Genomic DNA, 23919 nt, shown 5'->3' with positions numbered 1-23919 from the left:
CTCTCTCTCTCTCTCTCTCTCTCTCTCTCTGTTAAATAAATAAATAAATAAAATCTTAAAAAAAAAAAAAAAAAGAAGGAACCCCACTTGGGGCTCTGCACTGGGTGTGGAGTCTGCTTGGGATTCTCTTTCCCTCCCACTTTGCCCTTCCCCAGCTTTTGTGGGTGCGTACTTGCTCTCTGGCCCTTAAAAAAAAAAAAAGTGCAGTAATTTCTAAACGTAATATCCAGTTAACACTCAGATTTCTTGTTTTGCCTCATCTAAAAATTTGATCACACTTGGGTTTGAATTAGGATCCAAATAAAATAAATGTGTATTGCATTGGCCCTTATCAAATCTCTTTTAAAATCTCTGATTTTCCCTCACTCTTTTTTTCTTGTAATTATTTTGTTAAATCAGGTTCTTTGTCCTGTAGTTAACCACAGTGTGAATTTTGCCGTGGTGGTGTTTAACATGTTCTTAGGTCTCTTGTATTTTCTGTAAGTTGGTAAATTTAGAAGCACAATCAGATTAAGAGTTTTCTTTCTTTTGGACAGTTTGTAGTTGCTGTGTACTTTCATCAGGAGGTTTGCAATGTTTGGTTTCCTCTACTTTTGTGATTTTTAGCAGGCTTTGTTCATTGACTGGATTCATTAATTTGTTAGGGATTGCGAAGTGATGGTACTCTTCCTGTTATGCATTCTTGAAATAGTTTTTTTTTTTTTTTTTTTAAAGATTTTATTTATTTATTCGACAGGGATAGAGATAGCCAGTAAGAGAGGGAACACAAGCAGGGAGAGTGGGAGAGGAAGAAGCAGGCTCATAGCGGAGGAGCCTGATGTGGGGCTCGACCCCGCAACGCCGGGATCACGCCCTGAGCCGAAGGCAGACGCTTAACCGCTGTGCCACCCAGGTGCCCCTGAAATAGTTCTGTAAAGCGAAACTTGGCTTACCAACTATATGGTTACCTGAGGTACATTGTATATAGGAAGGGCAAGATCAGTGCTTGATTCTCTCTTTATTTGCCAGTTTTCAGAGTGACTTGTTTCCTATCATCTTCTAAACATGATCAGTAAATGAGTTTTCTAGTATTCTTAGGAACTCATGTATTTTTTTTTTAAAGGTTTATTTTTTTAGAGAGGGAGCACGTGTGGGTGCAGGTGTGTGGGTGGGAGGAGGGGCACAGGGAGAGGGAGAGATTCCCAAGCAGACTTCCCTCTGAGTGCAGAGTCCAATGTGGGGCTCGATCCTACGACCCTGACATGACCTGAACCGAAATCAAGAGTCAGTCACTTAACTGACTGAGCCACCCGGGTGCACCAAGAACTCATGTATTTTTGAACATATTTGATATATTTGAGTTCATTGAAAAGTATTACTGATGAGACTCTTTGGCCAGTAAATGCTTAATTCTTGTTGGCTTTGAAGTTCTTTGTCCCCTTATTTTTGTAATTTATAGTCCTTGATGTCATTTCTGAAACTGGGAAACTAAAATATTCTAGACTCATCTTGCTTCAGACCTGGAATCAGCAGTTTCTCTAAGAGGCCTTGGTTTTATTTTAGTGGAAAATGGTATATGGAGATCATCTCTCCACTTAAAAAGTGACTAAAGAAGGCAACTTAGGTGATGCAAACAAACTTTATGTAGTACTTCATTACATGGGCAGTCCCCTTCAGGGGAACTGCAAAATGGGGCAGAAGGTAAGAAGCTATTTTTATAGGATTACAAATAAAAAACAAGGAAGAGACTAATGAAAAACATCTGGTTGGCTGGGGCCACATAGTCAACCTTCTCTAAGGTGAGAAGGCCCAGGGGCGCCTGGGTGGCACAGGGGTTGGGCGTCTGCCTTCGGCTCAGGGCGTGATCCCGGCATTATGGGATTGAGCCCCACATCAGGCTCTTCCGCTGTGAGCCTGCTTCTTCCTCTCCTGCTCCCCCTGCTTGTGTTCCCTCTCTCGCTGGCTGTCTCTATCTCTGTCGAATAAATAAATAAAATCTTTAAAAAAAAAAAAAAGGTGAGAAGGCCCAGAGTTGGCTTGGCCTTTGGGTATTGGCTGACTGAATGTACTGCATTTCTGGTGAAGTGGAATATTTACAGGGACTCGAAAGTTATCTAAGTTTTGGTTTGCTGGCATGGCATCCTGGGCAGGAGTGGCACCATTTTGGACCTAGAAAGTTACTTCATCACTTGCATTGCTTGCTGATGATCAGTTGTTCATTTATTAGGCCTTTCAGTGGACAAAGCTAAGGAGAAAATACACCATGAGTTCATACTGATACTACTGGTATTCCCAATTTATCTTTACTTGCATTAATGATCTGAAATCTATTTCCTTTTTTTCCTATGCACAAAATTCCAGTTTTCAGTGATAAAAAAAAAATCATTTACTCTGTTCCACATTGCACAATCAAGAGTTTCAGACTAACAGCCCTGATGCTGTTAACTGCACTATGATTGTGGAAAATAGAGGTAGGGGGGAAGGGGAGCCCTTAGGGTATCCCAGAGGTATCCTTAGGCATATTTCAGAGATAATGTGAATTTGGTTCCAGACCATTGCAATAAAGTGAGTCAAGTAAATTTTAAAAGTCCCATTTGTACTATAGTACAGCGTCTTAAGTATGTAATATCATTATGTCTAAAAAGTGTACATATTTCCATTAAAAAATACTTCATTGCCAAAACATGTTAACCATCATATAAGCTTTCAGCAGAGTTAATCTTTTTGCCTGTAGAGGGTCTTGCCTTTTGTCGATGGCTGCTGCGACTGGTCAGGGTGGTGACTGCTGACGGTTGGAGTGGCCCTGGTAGTTTCTTAACATAAGACAACAGGGACGTTTGCCACATCGATTGATTCTTCTTTCAAGAATGATTTCTCTGTAGCATGTGATATTCTTTGATGTCATTTTACCCAGAGTAGAATTTATTTCAAAACTGGAGTCAGTCCTAGGGCGCCTGGGTGGCCCAGTTGGTTGAGCATCTGACTCTTGATTTTGGCTCAGGTCATGAACTCTCAGGGTTATAAGATGGAGCCCCACATTGCACTCCATGCTCAGCGTGGAGTTGGCTATTCCTTCTCCTCTGCTGCTCTTCCTGCTTGTGCATGCTTTCTCTCTCAAATAAGTATATAAATAAAATCTTCAAAAAACATTTGAGTCTTCTCAAACCCTTCTGCTGCTTTATCATCTAAGTTTATATAATATTCTAAACTTTGTTGTCATTCCAACATCTTCACCAGGAGTAAATTCCATTTCAAGAAACTTTTTTTGCTCATTCAAAAGATTGCAGCAATTAAGTTACGTCATGAGGCTCCACTTCCAATTGTGGTTCTCTTGCTATTTCTACCACATCTGCAGTTACTTCATCCACTGAAGTCTTCAACCCCTGAAGTCATCCTTGAGGTTTGGAATCAACTTCTTCCGTTAACTCCTGTTAATGTTGATATTTTGACCTCTTCCCATTAATCTTTAATGTTCTTCTTGGATGGCATTTAGAATGGTAAATCCTTTCCAGAAGGTTTTCAGTTTACTTTGCCCAGATCCATTAAAGACATTGCTGTCTGGCTCTAGCTTTAAGAAATGTATTTCTTAAATAGTAAGACTGGAAAGTAGGAATGACTAGTTGATCCATGGGCTGCGGAATGGATGTTGTGTTAGTGGACGTGAAAACCACATTAATCTTGCTATACATCTTCATCAGAGCTCTTGGGTGACCTGGTGTGTTGTCAAGGATCAGTAATATTTTGAAAGAAATCTCTTTTGGAATAGTAGGTCTCAACAGTGGGCTTCAAATATTCACTAAACCACGTTGTAAACAGATGTGCTTTCCTCCAGGGTTTTGTTCCATTTATAGTGCACGGGCAGGGTCAATTTAACATAGTTTGTAAGGGCTCTAGGATTTCAGAATGCTAAGTGAACTTTGGCTTCAACTTACAGTCACCTGCTGCATTAGTCCCTAATAAGAGAGTCAGCTTGTCCTTTGAAGTAGCCATTGACTTCTCTCTGGCTGTGAAAGTCCTAAATGGCATCTCTTCTTCTAAGTCTTTTTCCATCTACATTGAAAATCTGTTGTTTACTGTAGCTGCCTTCATTATCTGGCCAGATCTTCTGAATAACTTGCTGTAGCTTCTGCATCAGCCTTTGCTTCACTTTGTGCTTTTATGGAGATGGCTTCTTTCCTTAAACCCCATGAGCCAATCTCTGCTAGCTTCACACTTTCCTTCTGCGGCGTCCTCACCTATCTCAGGCTTTATACAGTTGAAAAGAGGTTAGGATCTTGCTCTGTATTAGGCTTTGGCTTAAAGGAATGTCGTGGCTGGTTCGATCTATGTAGGCCACAACAACTTTCTCCATACCAGCAATAAGACTCTTATGCTTTCTTATCATTTGTGTGTTCACTGGAGTAACACTTTTAATTTCCTTTAAGACATTTTTTCTTTGCATTTACACCTTGGCCAACTTAGACACAAGAGGACTAGCTTTTGGCCTGTTTCGACTTTCAGCATGCCTTCCTCAACTAATAGTCATTTCTATCTTTTGATTTCAAGTGAGATAAGTTTGACAACGCTTAGGAGGCCATTGTGGAGTTATTAATAGTCTTATTTCAATATTGTGTCTCAGGTAATAGAGGGAAAGTTTGGGGAGCATCCAGTTGGTGAGTAGTCAGAAAACACATGACATTTATTGATTATGTTTGCCGTCTTGTATTGGGGTAGTTCATGGTGCCCTGAAACACTTAGAATAGTAACATCAAAAATCATGATCACAGGGGCGCCTGGGTGGCACAGTCGTTAAGCGTCTGCCTTCGGCTCAGGGCGTGATCCCAGCGTTTTGGGATCAAGTCCTGCATCAGGCTCCTCCGCTGGGAGCCTGCTTCTTCCTCTCCCACTCCCCTGCTTGTGTTCCCTCTCTCGCTGGCTGTCTCTCTCTCTCTGTCAAATAAATAAATAAAATCTTAAAAAAAAAAAATGATCACAGATCACCATAAGAAGTACAATGAGGGGCGCCTGGGTGGCTCAGTTGGTTAGGCAACTGCCTTTGGCTTTGGTCATTATTCTGGAGTCCCAGGATCAAGTCCCTCCTCGGGCTCCCTGCTCAGTGGGGATTCTGCTTCTCCCTCTGACCCTCCCCCCTCTTGTGTGTGCGTGCACGCGCGCTCTCTCTCTCGTTCTCTCTTTCTCTCTCAAATCAATAAAATCTTTAAAAAAATATATAATGGGAAAATTGGAAATATTGCGAGAATTACCAAAATGTGACACAGAAGAAATGAGCAAATGCTTTTGCAGAAATGACCCAATACACAGTTGCCACAAACCTTCAGTTTGAAAAACAAAAACATTACCTGCAAAGTGCAGTAAAGTGAAGTGCAATAAAATGAGATATGGCTGTGTATCTCACTAGAGATGTGCCATCAAATTAATGTATTAAAGTTATTTAGAGTAGTTCTTGGCATAGTTACACCACCAACTGGATATCGTGTTGGCTTCATTGTTTTCATATTACTTCCAATATTTAGGGAATACTTTTTTAGTAATTTAATTTTGCTTGGTAATTATGTAAAATTTTTGTTCCCAAAGGTAAATCTGTAAAACAGCTTTTATTCAAGAAGCAATTTAGTCTTACTAGAAATGCAGTTTTTGGTTTTTTGTTTCTTTGTTTTTAAGTAGCCTCCGTGTCCACCCATTGTGGGGCTTGAACTCATGACCCTGAAATCAAGAGTCTTGTGCTCCACCAACTGAGCCAATAAGGCACCCATTAGAAATATATTATATATTGAAGTGGATTCAGTTCTTACTGCCTGTCCTTTACTGCAGTTTCTGTATTCCCAAAAAACCCTTGTATTTTCATTCATTTCTTTTTTGGCTGTAGATCATTGTCAGATTTCTTTCATTTCGAACTTGGGTGGTGGTAACAGAATTCTTTCATGCTTGAGAATATGTTTCTCATTTTTATTTAATGTCCAACTACAACTAGATTGTTGAGTCAAGTTTACCCCTAGTTTTGTAAATGTTACTCTCCATTAATCTTCAGCAATGTGTAATGTTAAAGACTCCCAGACTGTCTTCCCTTGTATTTATCCTTCCTTATCCATTTTATTTTAGTTAACTGACTTTTCCTACCTGCATCTACTCCGAGCCTCAATATACCTATAATTTTTTATTATTATAGAGTTTATTGACTTTATGTGTATGATGTGGCATTATTTATGCTGCATCAGCCTTTCTTGTGCTTTCTTGTGTATCTTTCAATCTTCCTGTTCAAGTCTTTATTTTATGGATATTTTTGTTGTTTATTTTGAATTTGTTTTTCATGGGGATAGAGGTATATTGATAGGTAGTTATCTTTTCTGAAAATTTTTGCCTTCAGTTTCTCTTTTTTTTTTTTTTCTTTTAAGATTTTATTTATTTATTCGACAGAGATAGAGACACCCAGCGAGAGAGGGAACACAAGCAGGGGGAGTGGGAGAGGAAGAAGCAGGCTCATAGCAGAAGAGCCTGATGTGGGGCTCGATCCCAGATTGCCGGGATCACGCCCTGAGCCGAAGGCAGATGCTTAACCGCTGTGCCAGGCGCCCCTGCCTTCAGTTTCTCTTTTAAGTACTGCAAGCTTGCTTTTATTTCCTTCTCTTGTCTTTGAACCAATGTTTACCTTTTTGAGGACTTTTCCCCTTAAAAAACAAAAACAGTTCATATAATTTCTTTGACAATATGAAATCTTATTTGATTTATTTATTTGGGTAAATCCTTCAAAATGTATGCTTTTCATCTGTCTTGTTTCTTTGTTCTGTTTATTTTACAGTTTTTTCAAATAGGTTCCATACTGAATCATTGGATTTTTGCTCATCTTTGAATCGACCCGGTTGTTTACTCACATGTAAACAATCTTAGGGATGTTTGAGGGCTGAGAAGTATGTTGGGTAGAGTGTCCTTTCTGTTTTCAAATTCGGTAATGGTTGCCACCTCCTGTGGCCTCCTTCATTCTACTTCTCCAGCATTCGCCTTTGGCTAGATGGTTTGCTCATAGACATTAAAGGTAGCGTCATGAGCTTTGTTGTTTCCTCAGCTCTACTTCCTTTGTCATTCTGCAGTATGTTGATCTAGGTTTCTAAATGGGTAGTCTCTTATTGGCTCATATATGTTCTGGGACATTAATCAGTCCTAAACATTTTTATTTCTGAAATGATCAGTCCCAGATAGAATTCTGATTTGGCCTGTCTTTTGAGGTGGTAATAATGAGCTATCTTCCTTGTCTCTCTGGACCACTTTTTTCAGGAGTATGTTTTATTGGAAATGGAAATAAAGAAGTTTTTTGTTATTCAATAGCCCAACAAAGTTCTAATAGTTCCACCATCTTTTGCTTAGAAATTTGAAAGTTTTGTCCTTTGAATTAATGATTTTCATGTTAGAACTACCCTTTATATTTGCTGCACAATTTTTTCAATATAGTTAACTTTCAAATACATGCAAATCTATTTTTATAAAGTAACCCAAAATATTCATACAGATAAGAAAAACTAGAATCAGTATTTTTAAGAGTTAAAATTGTTAACAAGAAAAATATGAAGATGCTTCATAACTTCTATAGAGCATATTACAGTCTAAAACTGTGATCATTGGGGCGCCTGGGTGGCGTAGTCGTAAAGCGTCTGCCTTCGGCTCAGGTTGTGATCCCGGCGTTCTGGGATCGAGCCCCACATCAGGATCCTATGCTAGGAGCCTGCTTCTTTCTCTCCCGCTCCCCCTGCTTGTGTTCCCTCTCTTGCTGGCTGTATCTCTCTCTGTCAAATAAATAAAATCTTAAAAAAAAATAAAACTGTGATCATTGTAATGTAGAGAGTTACTGCCTTCATTTAAATGTTTAAAATCTGGTACTTTTTTTTTTTTTTGAAGTGGGGGAGGGGCAGAAGCAGAGGGAGCCAGGAGGAAAGACTCTTAAGCAGGCTTCATGCCTACTGCTGAGCCAACTCTTAAGAGCTTGAGGCTCTATCTCATGACCCTGAGACCATGACTTGAGCTTAATGGACTGAGCCAGCTAGGCACCCCAAAATTTGGTATTTTATGATTGTGTAGAATCTTGGGTTTTTTTTTGTTTGTTTTGAACTTTGAGGTCATCTGTTAGGTTAGGTTTTGTATTTTTCTTTGTATAAGTCTTTCTGAGTTTTTTCCATATCCATATATATATAAATAAAGTATTTTTAGGAGCTATGTTGCAGACACAAATCATCAGGTTAACAGCTGGTTTATCAGTATTCCACCCAAAGGAGTATTTAACAAGTATTAATGGCATTTTTGTTGTTTCTGAATATGAACGTTGACTACCTCGTAAGATTAAGCATTACAATTTTTGGACAGCCTTACTAGGAATTTCCTTATAATGAGTTAAAATAAATGTTTGAGGCTCTTTTTCTGTATCAGATTTATTATTTCGTGTAATTACCCTTCACACAATTAAGTCTTTAATTCTTTCTCATGTATTCTCTAGGGCAAATAGTGCCCCATTTTTCTAACCATTTCACATGATTTTCTGAATCTCTACCATTGTAAATGCACTGTTTGTTAATGTCCCTCTTAATATGTGACTTCTAGATGAGATTTTGTTATTCTAGCCACAGATCAGATCATTATTGAAGTATTGTAGATTGCCTTTGATATATTTAATTTATTACCAATGCAGCCTAAAGATTTTTATCAGATTGTAATGTACTTAACTAAAACTTTGACTTATTTTACTGGTCTCCCCTGTCCAGTGGGTGGAATGGTTTAAATTTTAAGTGAAAATGCCCGGGGCTTGATCTTGGGGGATCCGTGAAATCTTATGTCAACATCTCTGCAATCCAAGATCATGCGTTTAAAATAGCCCTTTAGTTTTAGGGGAAAAAAAACCAGTTGCTTTTAGTGAAGGGCACTATGGTATCACTGAATGAATATTCTGTTCACCTAGCTGCTATAAAATACACCTGTGATCCTGCCACTATCCTGCAAGTTAAGCATGACACTTTTCAGTCATTGAAACCTTGATTTTTCTAAAAACTCTTTATCTGTAATAATGTGGTATTGTTTGTCTGTACTTCTTAGGGTTGGTAAGATTGAGTGGCTGTAAAAGCAATTGTAAAATTATATAATGTAGAAATAAATGTGAAGGATAAGAAGGGAGGTTCGTAAAATTCTGCTTACTCTAGTTAAAACATTTTTTGTTTTTTAAAGATTTTATTAGAGCGGAAGCGTGCGCGCGGGGGAGGGGCAGAGGAGGAGGGAGAAAGAATCTGAAGCAGACCCCCACTGAGTGCAGAGCCTGATGTGGGGCTCTATCCCACAACCCTGAGATCATGACCCAAGCGGAAACCAAGAGTCTGATGCTTAACTGACTGAGCCACCCACGCACCCCTGTTTTGTGTTTTTGTTTTTGTTTTGTTTTGTTTTTGGTCACTGACAGTCTAGTGGAATATCTCTTCCATTTTTTAGATTGATGTAACAGTAGCAGATAAGTCAGTAGGTTCCTTAACCATGATCTAGGCCCTTGACTCCCTCTGACTTCTTTTTTTTCATCTTATTAAATGCATTTGCATACTATTTACTTTTTGCCTAAAATGCTCTTTCCTCAAGCTTTATCTGTGGTTGTTGTCACCTCAGTATTTTAAGTCTCAGCTTATATGTTACATCTTTAGGGAAGGCCTTACTGAAGTATCACTCCCCCCTCCTCTACCTATATCACATAACCCTTTTTTGTTTTTTTATATGATAGTTAATATTATCAAATTCTTCATACTTTCCCCTGTGAGACTATAGTTCACGAGAGCTACAGAACCCATTGATCTCCTCCACTGCTGTATTTGCTGTACCTTGAATACTACAGTATGTACTCAAATATTTGTTAAGCCAGATACTCTTTTTTTTTTTCCTGAAGATTTTATTTATTTATTTGACAGAGAGAGCAAGCACATGCGCACAAGTAGGCAGAGCACCAAGCGGAGGGAGAGGGAGAAGTGGGCTCCCTGCTGAGCAGAGAGCCTGATGCTTGGTGCTTTATCCCAGCACCCTGGGATCATGACCTGAGCCAAAGGCAGACACTTAACTAAGTGAGCCATCCAGGCGCCTCAGAGCCAAATATTCTTGTTCATTTGAGGGAGAGGTCCATTTGGTTGGAGCATAAGTAATTTTATTCCTAATTAATTTGAACTGCCTCTTTAAGATGTTTTTAGCATTTTAGGGGATAGGAAAAAATAGTCTCTTGTTTTTACAGGACTTAAGGGACTGTAAGAACCCATAGAACCAATATATTGTGAATAGGTTCACAGTAATTTTTAGAGATGCAGAGGTTCTTACTAATTATCTGATTTTATTGATTTTTAATGCCAAGATGTTTGTGGGACAGTGTAAAAATTGCTCTTATTTAACACCCTACATTTTCTGGGCGGGGAAACTGGAAACATTTGAAATAAGTTAACTTAGCCATGTACCACATAATTATGATTCAGTGGAAAGCATATAGGCTTTGGAGTTGGACCATGAATCCTGATTTCTCAGCTCATCTACATGGAATTTAAGGCTCATGTAGTCTGATGTAAATGTTCATCTCTTCATCTATAAAATTGCAGTAAATTTTGGCATAGTTGTTGAAGATTAAACCAAGGAAGCTCAGTACCATACTTACCCTAAAGTGTAAGAAAATATTATTTGTAATATTTATAAAAAGCATTTAATAAATAATTACTCTGTACTTAATTGTGTGCTAAGCTCTTTTGTAGGTGTGAAGAAGTGAGTACAACTGCACAAATTCCCTGCTCTTGTGCAACTTGAAGTCTAGTGAAGGACATAGAAAATAAAAAAGAAAATATCAGGTGGTCATAAGCTCTATGGGGAAAAGTAAAGCAGAGTGAAGGGGTGATAGGGGGGCTGGTCGTGTAGTTATGAAAGGAACTGAGAGAACAGCCCATGTGTAGATACCTGAAGCTTTATAATTAGAATAGCAAGTACAAACATTGGTAAATTTGAGAAACAGCAAGAAACTAAATGGAGCTTGGGGGCAACATCTAAAGTACTGAAGAAGGAGGGGGGTGCCCGGGTGGCTCAGTCATTAGGCACCTGCCTTCGGCTCGGTATGATCCCAGAGTCCTGGGATCGAGCCTGCATCGGGCTCCTCCGCTGGGAGCCTGCTTCTTCCTCTCCTACTCCCCCTGCTTATGTTCCCTCTCTCGCTGGCTGTCTCTACCTCTGTCAAATAAATAAATAAAATCTAAAAAAAAAAAGTACTGAAGAAGGGCTTTTTAAAATTTTTTATGTATTAATTTTTTTTAAAGTAATCTCCATGCACAGTGTGGAACCCAGTGCAAGGCTTGAACTCAAAACCCTGAGATAGAGACCTGAGCTGAGATCAAGAGCCAAATGCTTAACCAACTGAACCACGTGCTGTCCCCAGACTGTTTTTTTAGGGCGTTGCCTTGTAGGCTATTGTAAAGAGTTACAGTTGTGTTAGGTTTAAAGTTACATTTTTAGGGTACAAATAGTGCATAGAAAAAGAGATATTCTCATAACTCCAGTTTGTTATGAAATTGTTGCCTTATAACTTAAAAACACTCTGTATTCTTACCACATGTCATTTATGCTACTTGGTGTTTTGATTTAGATATTGACTAAAATGCACACAGTTATTTATATGGACTAACTAATTTCTTGTATTTTTCTTGCCAGTGACTGTAGGAAACATTTAAAAAACATTTAATTATAAAATATTGGCACCTCCATTTCATTAATTCCTATAAGTCTTATTCAAAATGAACAATTAATATAATTTGGGATTTTGCCTGGAGATTGTTTTTTTAATCCTCCTTAATGGTGACTACAAATTCGTATTTTTGTTCTTTTTAGATTGTGAATCGGCACGGTCCTGAGGCAGACAGGCATTTATTACGCTGCCTATTTTCGCATGTGGATTTCAGTGGCGATGGTAAAAGCAGTGGCAAAGATTTTCATCAGGTATTGGGGCTTATGGAGTTTATGTTTACTTAGATCTAATTGTTCAGTGAATTGCATTTTGGATATTGTGTAGCAAATGACACATACAAATCATCCAGAGATGATCTTAGCTTGAATGGCTAAAAGGTATTGGGACTTGTCCTTCCCTTCTCCTTTTTGGCTGCAGACCATTAATAGCTACCTAGGTCAGGCTTTGATTGCTGGGGATCAGACCTGCCTGCAGGAAGCAAGAATGTGGGGGAAGTCCTACTTGATAAGTAAGGCAGAGAAGGGACCTCTTGTTCTATATAGGATTTCTTTGGCTTGATTTTCAATCTGGTAATAGTTTGTTGTTATATTGTGCCTTATAGTTACCTTGTCAATAGAAACTATTCTGTAGAGGCATTGGTGTTAACTTGTTGCTAATAGGCTCTAAGTAGTTTAAATGGGATTTTTAAAGAGCTTATTTTGATAAAGTATAGAAACAGTATACAATATTAGATGACACTTTAATGTTCTGAGAACCTCTATGTGTTTGTGAAGAAGGTGAATGTTAGTGCTAATGAAGATTCACTTTTTATTTTTAAAGACTCAGTTTCTGATTCAGGAGTGTGCATCGCTGATTACAAAGCCAAATTTTATCTCGACGCTGTCCTATGCCATTGATAATCCATTGCACTATCAGAAGGTTGGTATTGCTTTTATCTTCAGTAGTCCTAAGAATGTGACTTTCTAAAAAGGCCTTAAACCTTGATCTCATAATGACATGTCCTGATTTAAAAAGTTCAGTAGTTACTTTGCGGTTTTTTAGTTTTCTAGCAAAATCAAGACAGTTTGATAATATGTAGAAATTTAATAAAACCAGATCATGTGAAGGCTTAAGATTGTCTGGTCACAGTCTAGGACGTGGGGTGTTGTTTCTAGCATGACTACAGAATTCTGTCACTCCTCTGTAGCACCGTAATTGTGTGAATAGATGTTTTTTTATAAAACTTCTTGAAAATTATAAGATCTTTTTTTTTTTTAAGTTCTTGTTTTAAAATAAAGTTTGATTTGTTTCAGAGTTTAAAGCCTGCACCCCACTTATTTGCCCAGCTGAGTAAAGTTCTCAAGTTAAGCAAAGTACAAGAGGTAAGTGATTTAAGAAGAGAGATAGGCAAAATTGGAATTAAAGACAGTTACTTGACTCTTTCGTCAATCTAACCCCTCTTGTTTCAGGTAATTTTTGGCCTTGCCCTCTTGAATTCTTCCAGCTCAGATCTCAGAGGTTTTGGTAAGTTCTTTTTTTCTTAAAGATCCCGTAGTGAGGTTATTTCTTTAAAATCCATTAGTTTTTGAATCTTGAGGCTCCATAGTTTAGATTTAGAGAATAAAATAAGCTAAGATTATCTGTCTTATGAATGTATGTATGTATGGTAAAAAGATACTATAAAACTTACCTTCATAACCATTTTTTTAAGCGTATAGTTCAGTAGTGTTAACTGTATTCACATTGTGTAATAGATGTCTGAAACTACTTCGTTTTGCAAAACTGAAACACTATACCCACTGAACAACTCTCCATCCCCCCCCCCCCCCCCCCCCCCCACTGCCTCCTGGCAATTGGCCTCTTATTTTATACCTGCTGCTATAGCTGTGAAAACATCAGAGGGTGAGGGGTGAGTTGGTGAATGAGAATGATGGTCATGGTCATGGTGTTGTGATGTGACTTTTTATCTATTGTGGTGCAGAAGTAACTTGTGGTTTTTGGTTTACCTGACTTCTAGCTGCCCAGTTTATCAAACAGAAGCTTCCTGATCTTCTGCGTTCTTACATTGACGCAGACGTCAGTGGAAATCAAGAAGGTGGCTTCCAAGATATAGCAATAGAGGTCCTACATCTCCTCCTCTCCCATCTCCTTTTTGGGCAGAAGGGAGCCTTTGGAGTTGGACAGGAACAAATAGACGCTTTTCTTAAGACGCTGCGCAGAGGTAAAGGAGTGTCTCTTGCCTACAAAAGATTATTTCTTTGGATGAACACAAACACATGACAGAAGGATTTTAGAATACAAGTGAAGACCATGATTTACTTTCTATCCTTAAGTTGTTAATTTTTTGAGAGAGAATTTTGTAATTTACATATGAAAGTGATTAAAGCCTCATAGGAAAGGTATAAAATGAACATAACTTCAATAATCTTGTTCCATAAATAACAGTCTCAGTTAAGACTCGGTATGTTTATCTATGTAGTCTTTTTTTTTTTTTTTTCTCCCTTAGGGTGATGGAGACTACATTGTTGTGACGTACTCTTTTTACTTAAAAAAATCAGTCATTATTGATATGCCCGCTTTACTTCTTGGGCTGTTCGAATTGCTATGCTAAGATAACTCCTAGTCCTGTTGATGTTGTTCTTTCTCTGATCTTTATTTTATAGAGATGAGTAGTCTTTTTAAAACAAATCTTTGATTATACACTAAGCACTGTCCATTTTCACTATTATTTTTTATAGTTTAAAAAAATATTTTAAAAGATTTATTTATTTGAGAGAGAAAATGCACACTAGCTAGGGAGAGGGGGAGAGGAAGAGGGAGAAGAGAAGCAGACTCCCCACTGAGCACAGGGAGCAATCTCAGGACTCTGAGACCATGACCTGACCTGAAAGTAAGAGTTGGACACTTAAGTGACTGAGCCACCCAAGTGCCCCTTATTTTAAAATTTTTTCAAGTTTTTTAAATTTATTTAATCTCTACACCCAATGAGAGGCTCAAACTCACAGCCCTGAGATCAAGAGTCCCGTGCTGTGCCAATTGAGCCTGCCAGGTGCCCGTATATAGTTTAATTTTAAACTGCATTAACTTTCTTAGTGATAAATTTTCTTTCTGTCAGTGAAATAAATAGACAATGGTTCTCTATCTCTGATGTCTTCTTTGTATGGGAACTGATAGTCCTGTGAAAATTTGAAGTAGTATTTAGGATGTGAATTGGTCACTAGGTATTGGGATCCTAATACAAAAACTTACAAATATATCCAAACAATTTTTGTGATGATAAAACATTCATATTTTGAAATTGGTATTAAAGTCATAACTTGGGCTAGCTGGATTGGAAAAAACTGAAAAAGCTTTGAAAATAAACTTGTGGAAGATTCAGGTTTGGGGGCTTTTAGGGTAAATGAGGATAGTTTGTTTTTAATCAGTATAGCAGTTGTAATCTTCTTTTTCTCCTTCAGATTTTCCCCAGGAACGCTGTCCTGTGGTGCTTGCACCACTTTTATACCCTGAAAAACGGGACATTCTAATGGACAGGATCCTGCCTGATTCCGGAGGGGTAGCTAAAACCATGATGGAGAGCTCCTTGGCTGATTTTATGCAGGAAGTAGGCTATGGCTTTTGTGCAAGGTTGGTAGTAAAACATACTAAACTTCTGATTACTCTTGCGTCAAATATGATGTAATTCTTTAAGGGAAGTTCCTAAGATTAGTTAATGTGCCATCATCTTTGCCTCTGAGGACTTTTGCTTTTAAATTTAATCTTCCACATACAGGCATACCTCATTTTATATGCTTCACTTTATTGTGCTTCACAGAGACTGCACTTTTTTTCCAAACTGAAGTTTGTGGCAACTCCATGTCAGGCAGGTCTGTTGGCACCATTTTTCCAATAGCATTTGCTTACTATTTTGTGTCTTTGTGTCACATTTTGACGTTTCTCACAATATTTCAAACTTTTTCATTACTATATTTATTATTGATCTGTCATCAGTGATTAAAACGCACTGAAAGCTCAGGCGAAGGCTAGCAGTTTTTAGCAAAAGAGTATTTTTTAATTCAAGTATGTACATTTTGTTTAGACATAATGCTGTTGCACACTCAGTAGACCTACAGTATAGTGTAAACCTAACTTACATATGCTGGGAAATGAAAAAGTCCATTTGACTTGATTTATTGTTGTCGTCTGGAGCTAAACACACAAAATTCCCAGGTATGCCTGTATTAGTTTTGGTGGCAGCTGTAAATATTCTGGTGGCTAAATTTTTATCTCTTTCCACTCCCCTGGTTTCTCAGATTTAGAAATCAGAGGTTCTTAGACTAGTTGCCAAGATAGACAGTTTTAGCTTTTGGGGGAGAGGGAGAGCATGAGGCAAGTGTTTATGGAAATTTTATCATTTCCTATCTGATGTGTTTAATTTTCTCTTCCCTCGCTGTCCCTTCAAATCCCCACTGTACCTTCATTTTGTACAACCTTCCTTTTAAGGAGAAATGTTTTGAATGTTTTTCTCACTTGCTAGAACACCAAAGGAAATACTTTCACCCTGTTAGTAGTACTTACGACTGTGATCAAGTGGATTGTCAGTATTTTCTTAAGAGTTAATTGAGGGTATTAATGCATTCAGCTTTGACTTTAACTTTTAATGTTTTTCAGACTCTTCATAGAAACCAAATTTCCAGTTATTTTAAAATATATTTGTTGGGTATGAATATGTGCCTGGCCTAAAGCTTTTTAGTTGAGCTTCAAGGAGCAAAGTAGAAGAGTTAGGATACATTTTCAAGGCTTTGTACATATCAAAATAATCAAACTCACCTTGAGTATCAGTATTTTATTTATATATATATATAATTTATATATATATAAAATATATATAAATAAAATTTATATATATAAAATTTATATATATATATATTTTTTAAGGGGGTGGGGGAGGGTCGCTCAGCAGGAGAGGGAGAGAAAGAATCTTAATTTCCACACTGGGCTCTGTGTCATGACCCTGAGATCATGTCGTGAGCCAAAATCAATCAGGAGTCGATGCTTAACCAGCTGAGACACCCAGGCGCCCTAAGTATCAGTATTTTAAACTTGATTCATATTGAAGGTGGAGGAAGTTAATTTTGTTTTTGTGAAAGATAATCATTACTCTTGGCTCGTATTTTCTTCCATTGATTTTTTAAACTTTTTCCATTTCCTTTCTTTCCTCGAGTTTTATTGAGAAATAGTTGATATACATCACTGTACAAGTTCAGGCATATAGCATGATGGTTTGATTCACATAAATGGTTTGATTTACATATATTATGAAATGATTACCACAATAGATACAGCTAATATCCGTCTTATATAGATACAGTGAAAAGGAAAAGTTTTCCCATTTTCTTAGTTAAGTAGGTGCTTTTTATATTCCTTGCTCTATAAAATAACATGGAATGAAGCCTACATTAGTAAAAGTCTAAGGATTTCACTCAGGGCTGATCCATATTAGTATTTCTTAACCTTGGTATTGAAGGTGGTAGCGTTTTCTGAGGTTTAATTTCTGTTTCAGTATTGAAGAATGTCGCAATATAATCATGCAGTTTGGTGTTCGGGAGGTCACAGCTGCCCAGGTTGCCAGGGTTTTGGGGATGATGGCTCGAACTCATTCAGGATTGACAGATGGAATTCCATTACAGGTAAATACAAGAATCACTGTTTTTCAATCTGAATTAATATCCTGCCCTCTTTATTTTATTTATTAAATTACAGTATGATTGATTTATCTACCAATCAGAGCTGAACACATTAGTTGGGTTTGTTTAATTCAAATTTTACTTGTACAGAGTATCTCTGCTCCTGGCAGTGGGATCTGGAGTGATGGAAAAGATAAAAGTGATGGAGCACAGGCACACACGTGGAATGTAGAAGTCTTGATTGATGTTCTCAAAGAACTGGTAAGTACATGTAATCATGGTTTTATATTCATGATGTTAATATGATATAGTCCAAAGAAAGCAAATTTTAATAAATGCTTAGCTGAATGAGAGCAGCAGTGTTTTGGGGTTCCCGACTTCACTGGCTCCAAAGTAATGAACTTTACAAGATGATTATGTTCTGGAGATAGTTCATAATCAGATACCAGTTTTGTTCATTAGGAGTTGCTGCTGTGCAATTGTGAGTGGCACTGCTGAGGTGATTTGGTGGTGTCCTGGTGTGTTGTTATTTTGGAGGAACAAATTTAGTGCAAAGTAACGACTGTATAAAGAATTATTGAGAAAGAAAGCCTTCTGAATATTTTGTGGAAAGTGCAACAAAAATTCTGCTATCTTGCTTATGGTGGATAAGGATAATAAAATCCATACCTCTCTTACTACTTCCACTTCTAGAATATCCACAAACTAAATAATTTGCCCCCAGATAAGTAAAGTACCTCTCCTAAAATGTTAGAATGCTAAAATAAAACATGTAGGAATGAAACCTTGGTTATTTAAAAGGGAGTGAAGTGTAGTGAGTGGGAGAATAGTGGAGTAAGGATGTATGTAGTATCTTTAGTCTCATCCAGAAAATGTTAAGGAACAAAATATAACTTTAAAGACTATATATAACATTTATAACAATAATATTTCTTGTAAGGTGTCAGGACATTTAATTCTCATTTTTAGTTTTCTATGGTTGTAATTCATAGGTATAATTGGTTTACAGATGCCTGTATGACATTATTATTAACAACATCATGAGTTTTTAGATTTTTCTTGATAGTAGATGGGTTTATAGTATTCAGATTTATTCTTCTTTTGTAATAGGAAAAAATAATACTTGATCATGACAGAAAATTTGGAAATGAAAACAAAACAAAACCAGTTTCATAACATACTTTTTTGATTTTTATCCTGTGGTGCTCATGCAAAAGTAAAAATCTGACTTTTTCACGCAGTAGTTCCATCATTGTACTTTATTCCCTTACTGAAAATAATCTCTTTTTAAAAATTGGAGACGAACAGTATTTCGTGCTATCTCAGCCTATTTTCTGTTTTCAGAGAGTGCAAAAGGCTATAAAATTGAAAGCCTGCACTGTGGGTTTGAACAATTGAGTTAGTAACCTCTTTTCTTCCTTCCTTCTCTTTCTTCTTGTATATTAGAGTTTTCTGTACATTTTTTGTAGGCAGAGAGCAGAAGACAATTTCATTTAGGGTCAACAGTTTGTTTGCTCCATTGCCCACCAAGGATGAGAGGAAAAAACCACAGGGGATTCTTACAGTCTTACCAAACTTACCTGTGGATTTACTAAATTCATCTCTGTGATAATGCTGTTTTATAGTACATTATTGGTTCTGTTCTGTTACAGTCAGTCCTTGAAACAAATTTTAGAAAGAAAAAAAAACTTGTTTTCTGAATGTTGTTGTTACCTTAGAGTGAATACTTCTTTTGAAAGTTTGTTCTTTGTACCCTTGCTTTGTAAAGCAAGCATTAATGTCTTCATGGCTTGCAAGGAGTCACCTTAGAGCAAAACTAAACTGCCATGGTGCTTTGAGGCGTTTTAAGTACGAAGTGTGGACAGCCTTTTTCTTTTCAAGCATAAAATAAACTTAGTACTTTGTGCAGAGTATTTGGTAAATTGTCCTCTGTAAACTTGTTTCCTTTGTTTTATGTTTTCTTAAGGAGTCTCATACTGCTTTTTTTAATACCTTTTCATAGAATGTTTTTGTAATGGAATTTTCAATCATTTTGACATAAAGAATTTAGACCACTTTTCCTGATGCATACAATTGGTATACTTTTTAGGGGAGATCTTTAGTTAAGAATGGTATTTGGGGGGTGCCTGGGTGGCTCAGTCTGTTAAGCATCTGACTTGATTTTGATCAGGTCGTGATCTCGGGGTTGTGAGATTGAGCCCTATGTCAAGCTCTGTGCTCAGCATGGACTCTGCTTAGATTCTCTCCCTCTTCCCTCCCCCCCCCACAAGTGCATGTGTTTTCTGTCTCTTTCTCAATAAATCCGATCTTAAAAAAAAAAAAAAGGTACTTGGGATAATTGATTTATCTTTGCAACTTTGTTCCAAGGTAATAGAATGTTGGTGTAAAAACAAAGAGGCACTGATTGAAGAGTTTTGCCGAACTGGGATGGGATTGCTTATTGGACTAAGTATGGAAGAGAAAGTTCCCTTTAAACACTCCCATGGCAAGAAGTATGTCATGAATGAACTTAAAGGTTGGAGTGCCTTGGTAGTAGAACCAGTTTATTTTAAATATTAAAAATTACTTTTCTAAGTCTCTAGTAATGCCAGATTATGATTATTTTGAGTTTATAATTAGAACATTTTAATTTAATTTCAGATTTAGTTTGGCTTTTTGGATAAAGCATAGAAATGTGTACACTTTTTGTTCATTAGATTTTGAAATGTTTTTCTGTTGTAGAACCCGAGTTTGAATTTCAAGGAAGTAACTTATGAACTGGACCATCCTGGATTTCAAATTCGTGATAGTAAAGGACTTCATAATGTGGTTTATGGCATTCAGAGGGGTCTAGGTATGGAAGTGTTCCCAGTAGACCTCATATATAGACCTTGGAAACATGCAGAAGGCCAGGTAAGTGAATGGTGTTTAACTGTAGAAGGGGAAGCAAATGACGACTTATTCCTAATATAGTGCCATCTGTCCCTTGGTTAAAATATTCTTTTGACGTAGAATTTGTTTCGTGCAGTGCAGAATAGTAGAGACCATCAATATTTTGAAAAGAATATCATCATAGTGTGGAACTAGTCAGACTTAAAGTGTAGCAAAGCATTTTCCCAACTGCTTGTCTCCAAGACCATTTTATTTCTACCTTTCATGTATTTGAATTGTCTGTGGTTTTTAAAGAGCACATAATTAAGATTTAAAAGAGAAGCTGTCGTTCTAATAAGATTGAGATTAGCCTAATGAAAATGTTTCAGGTTCTTATAGCATTTGTGGTCATTTATGGTGGTAAGGACTTTTTTCTCTTGTTCCAGCTCTCCTTCATTCAGCATTCCCTTATAAATCCAGAGATTTTCTGTTTTGCTGACTATCCCTGTCATACGGTTGCCACTGATATTCTGAAAGCACCACCAGAGGATGACAATCGAGAAATTGCCACATGGTAAAGACTCTAGCTTTTCTTGCAAGGGTGACTTAATGCTTTTTTGCAAAATTAATAGGGAGCAACTACATACTTAAAAGGTTTTACTGAAACAATATTTTTAGTGAGCCTACTTAAACTTTAAATATTTATAGAGGGTTGTTGATGGATAAAAGTCTATTTTTAGTTTCCTTATCACTAGATAGTTATGTTTTTCCTCTGTAAGGTCTGCCAGTGGGTATTCTCTGAAACTGTTAAATATTGGAAGGAGGTTTGTACTTCTCCCTTAGTTTAGATCCCCTTCTTCTGTCTACAGATATGCTTGCTTTCTTTTCTTTGTAAGTAGCTCAAGATGGCCAACCCATCAATTCTAATCCTTTCAGCTAAATTACCTAGTTTATTTGAGTTCCAATTCCTAATTTCTGAGGGAGAATCTGACTCTGGCCCAGTACGTTTCTCCTGGAACTCAAGTCACTCCTCTCTAGGAATGTGAGGTAAGGATGGTGAAAGTACTTCCATTACTGTTGAAACACACACTCACATACCCACATACACACACACGGGGGTGGGGCACGGACATGGGCTGGATTGCTCCCCAAAGGTAACTACTTTGTTTCTTACTTTTTTTCTAACTAGCTTTCTGAGACCCTTCTCCAACACAGAACAGATGATTGAATTTTGGGGGCTGTGGGTGGGATTTTTACGGCAGTTTAAAGCCCTTTAGTTAATGCCAGATCTTCTAAAGCAAGAGATGGTAAACTTCCTATAACAGATGAGTTAATATCTGGCTTTCCTGGTCAGATGGTCTCTGTAGCAACTGTTTAACTATTGGAGGACAATATAAATATGGGTGTAGTTCTTTCAACAAAACATTTACTGAAACAGGCAGTAGGTAGGATTAGTCCTGTGGATGTAGTTTGCTGATCCCTGTTCTGAAAGATTGACTCCCATGCAGTAGTTCTTTCTAAAGTTTGTCCTTTTCGCAGGTGCTAGCAACATTGGATATGCAGGCTTGGTTGATATTTTTTCCCCATCAAGTCTGATGTATATAGCAGTATTTCTTTTATCAAACTGAAATGTCATAGCGCATTTAACAATTCCTTAACATGGCTGTACATTCAAGTTTGTCTCAGAAATGTCTTTTAACAGCTTGTGTGATGAAAAGTCCAGATAGGGTTTACAAGTAGTTTCTTTTATTCTGTAAGTCTTCCTTTTCTCTCTTTTTTTTTTTGAAATATAATTTTTGCCATTGATATGATGAAGTAATAGGATCATTTATCCTTTAGACTACCCCCACGATATGGGGTATATGTTTCCTCATGGCATTTAATTTGATCTCTGTCCCCATAGTTTTCATGGACTAAGGGTAGAGTAAGATCTTGAGATTTGATTAAAGTCAACCACATTCAGCTTCTTGGGGCAAGAATAATGCATAGGGGATGCTGTGGACTTCTGAACTTGCTTGACATCAGGAAGCACTTAAGTTAGACCTTGGCATTACCAAAGTAAGTGTTCAGGCTATATTTTTGTGTAGAATTTTTTTGTGTGTATAATTAGGTCTGTGTTTATATTTTGGATTTTTGACTTCCTAAATTAAGTCTTTGATGTTGTTTCTATTTTTTATACCAATCACAAAAATCTTTGATGATATCTCCTTTTATATATCCGTGTTTATGTAAGTGGTGTGTGGTGTCACCTCTCCTTCATCACTTACTGTCAACTTGGACTGCCTTTGAAATTAGTCTGAAAGTATACCAGCATATAATTTTAATATGAACACCACCAATTTATTTTTCAAATTGACAACAACTCAGTTTTGTTGTGATAGCTGGTATCACTTATTTGAAAAATAGATTTTTGTATACTTCGGTTTTCATTGACAGAGTATCTTACTTCCATTCTTGTTAGGAAGAGCTTGGATTTGATTGAATCTCTGCTGAGACTTGCAGAGGTGGGGCAGTATGAGCAAGTCAAACAGCTCTTCAGCTTCCCCATTAAACACTGTCCGGACATGCTGGTATTGGCCTTACTACAAATCAACACCTCTTGGCACACCTTGCGCCATGAGCTCATCTCTACTCTGATGCCAATTTTCCTCGGAAATCATCCTAACTCTGCTATTATTTTGCACTATGCATGGCATGGGCAGGTAAGCGTGAACAATTTTTTCTCTAAATAACTGACATTCTTTGGAGGATGTTCAACTAAATTGTCAATCTTCACTTATGACACTTTGAAAAGTGGCACTTGCATAAAGCTTATTTTATCTTTTAGCATCATGTGGGTGTTAAAGTCTAAAACTTCAAAGAAAAAGAGGGAAGAGGCAAAAAAAAAAAAAATTCAGTATCATGAAAGCTCTGTACTACTAGGGCACCAGTGTGCTTTTGATAACAGGAAGGAGCCCAGTTATTTATCATGGGACCAGAAGGTACTCATGTCACTTTTTAACAGTAAATGGGAGAAGATTATAAATCAGTTTAATTGACATTATTTTCTTTTATCCATATCTAGCATCTAAATTTTATTTGTTTCTGCTGAAATGCCTTTTAAGCCCTGTGCTTTCCCTCCCTAAGTCTGTAGAATTTAACCTGTAGATATTTTTCTGTCTATTGATTTTTTTCCCCTAATAGCCTATTATATTTTTAATAATGACAAATGCAGCAGCTTTAGAAAAAACAGTTCTCAAGCACATTACATCAAGTGCCCCTCCCTTTTAAAGATTTATTTACTTAATATTTATTTACTTGAGAGAGAGAGTAGGAGAAGGAGCAGAGGGAGAGAATCTCTGAGCCGACTCCCTACTGAACGTGGAGCCCCAACACGGGGCTCAGTCTCATGATCCCGAGATCATGACCCTGAGCTGAAACCAAGAGTCGGACGCTTTACCAACTGAGCCACCCAGGCACCCCTCAAGTACCTTTTTCGGGCTAATATTTTTCTTTAATCATTTTTATTCTCAGTTGTTCACATTATATATAGGTACTTCAAAAGATTTGTTAAGACTCTTGTCTATAAATGAAAAATGTTAGCTTTAGTTTTATGCTATTCAGTCAGCCCTCCATTTCTAGGGACTCAAATTACATGGTAAACTTAGTTTACAGAATGTTTAACAAGCATTTTTTTTTTTTAAAGATTTTATTTATTTATTTATTTGAGAGACAGCCAGCGAGAGA

General features: G+C 37.2%; 1 protein-coding gene across 2 annotated transcripts in view; it reads left to right on the top strand.

The window, feature by feature from the left end:
• Positions 1-23919, top strand: part of CNOT1 (CCR4-NOT transcription complex subunit 1) — a 105608-nt gene that overhangs the window by 31261 nt on the left and 50428 nt on the right. The window contains exons 3-13 of one of the 2 annotated variants that reach the window (XM_008702573.2): positions 11842-11949; positions 12518-12616; positions 12991-13059; positions 13147-13201; positions 13695-13898; positions 15136-15304; positions 17220-17346; positions 17494-17604; positions 20065-20235; positions 20640-20767; positions 22655-22895. In XM_008702573.2, coding sequence (XP_008700795.1) covers positions 11842-11949; positions 12518-12616; positions 12991-13059; positions 13147-13201; positions 13695-13898; positions 15136-15304; positions 17220-17346; positions 17494-17604; positions 20065-20235; positions 20640-20767; positions 22655-22895 — 1482 coding nt within the window. Of the gene's footprint in view, positions 1-11841; positions 11950-12517; positions 12617-12990; positions 13060-13146; positions 13202-13694; positions 13899-15135; positions 15305-17219; positions 17347-17493; positions 17605-20064; positions 20236-20639; positions 20768-22153; positions 22896-23919 lie in introns of those variants that run through there. The other variant, XM_008702571.2, reaches the window with a different exon arrangement.

This window comes from Ursus maritimus, unplaced genomic scaffold (genome assembly GCF_017311325.1).
Source record: "Ursus maritimus isolate PB19 unplaced genomic scaffold, ASM1731132v1 scaffold_19, whole genome shotgun sequence".
Taxonomy (NCBI): Eukaryota; Metazoa; Chordata; class Mammalia; order Carnivora; family Ursidae; genus Ursus; species Ursus maritimus.
Note: the sequence above shows the minus strand (reverse complement) of the source record. Positions and strands in the feature narration are given on the sequence as shown.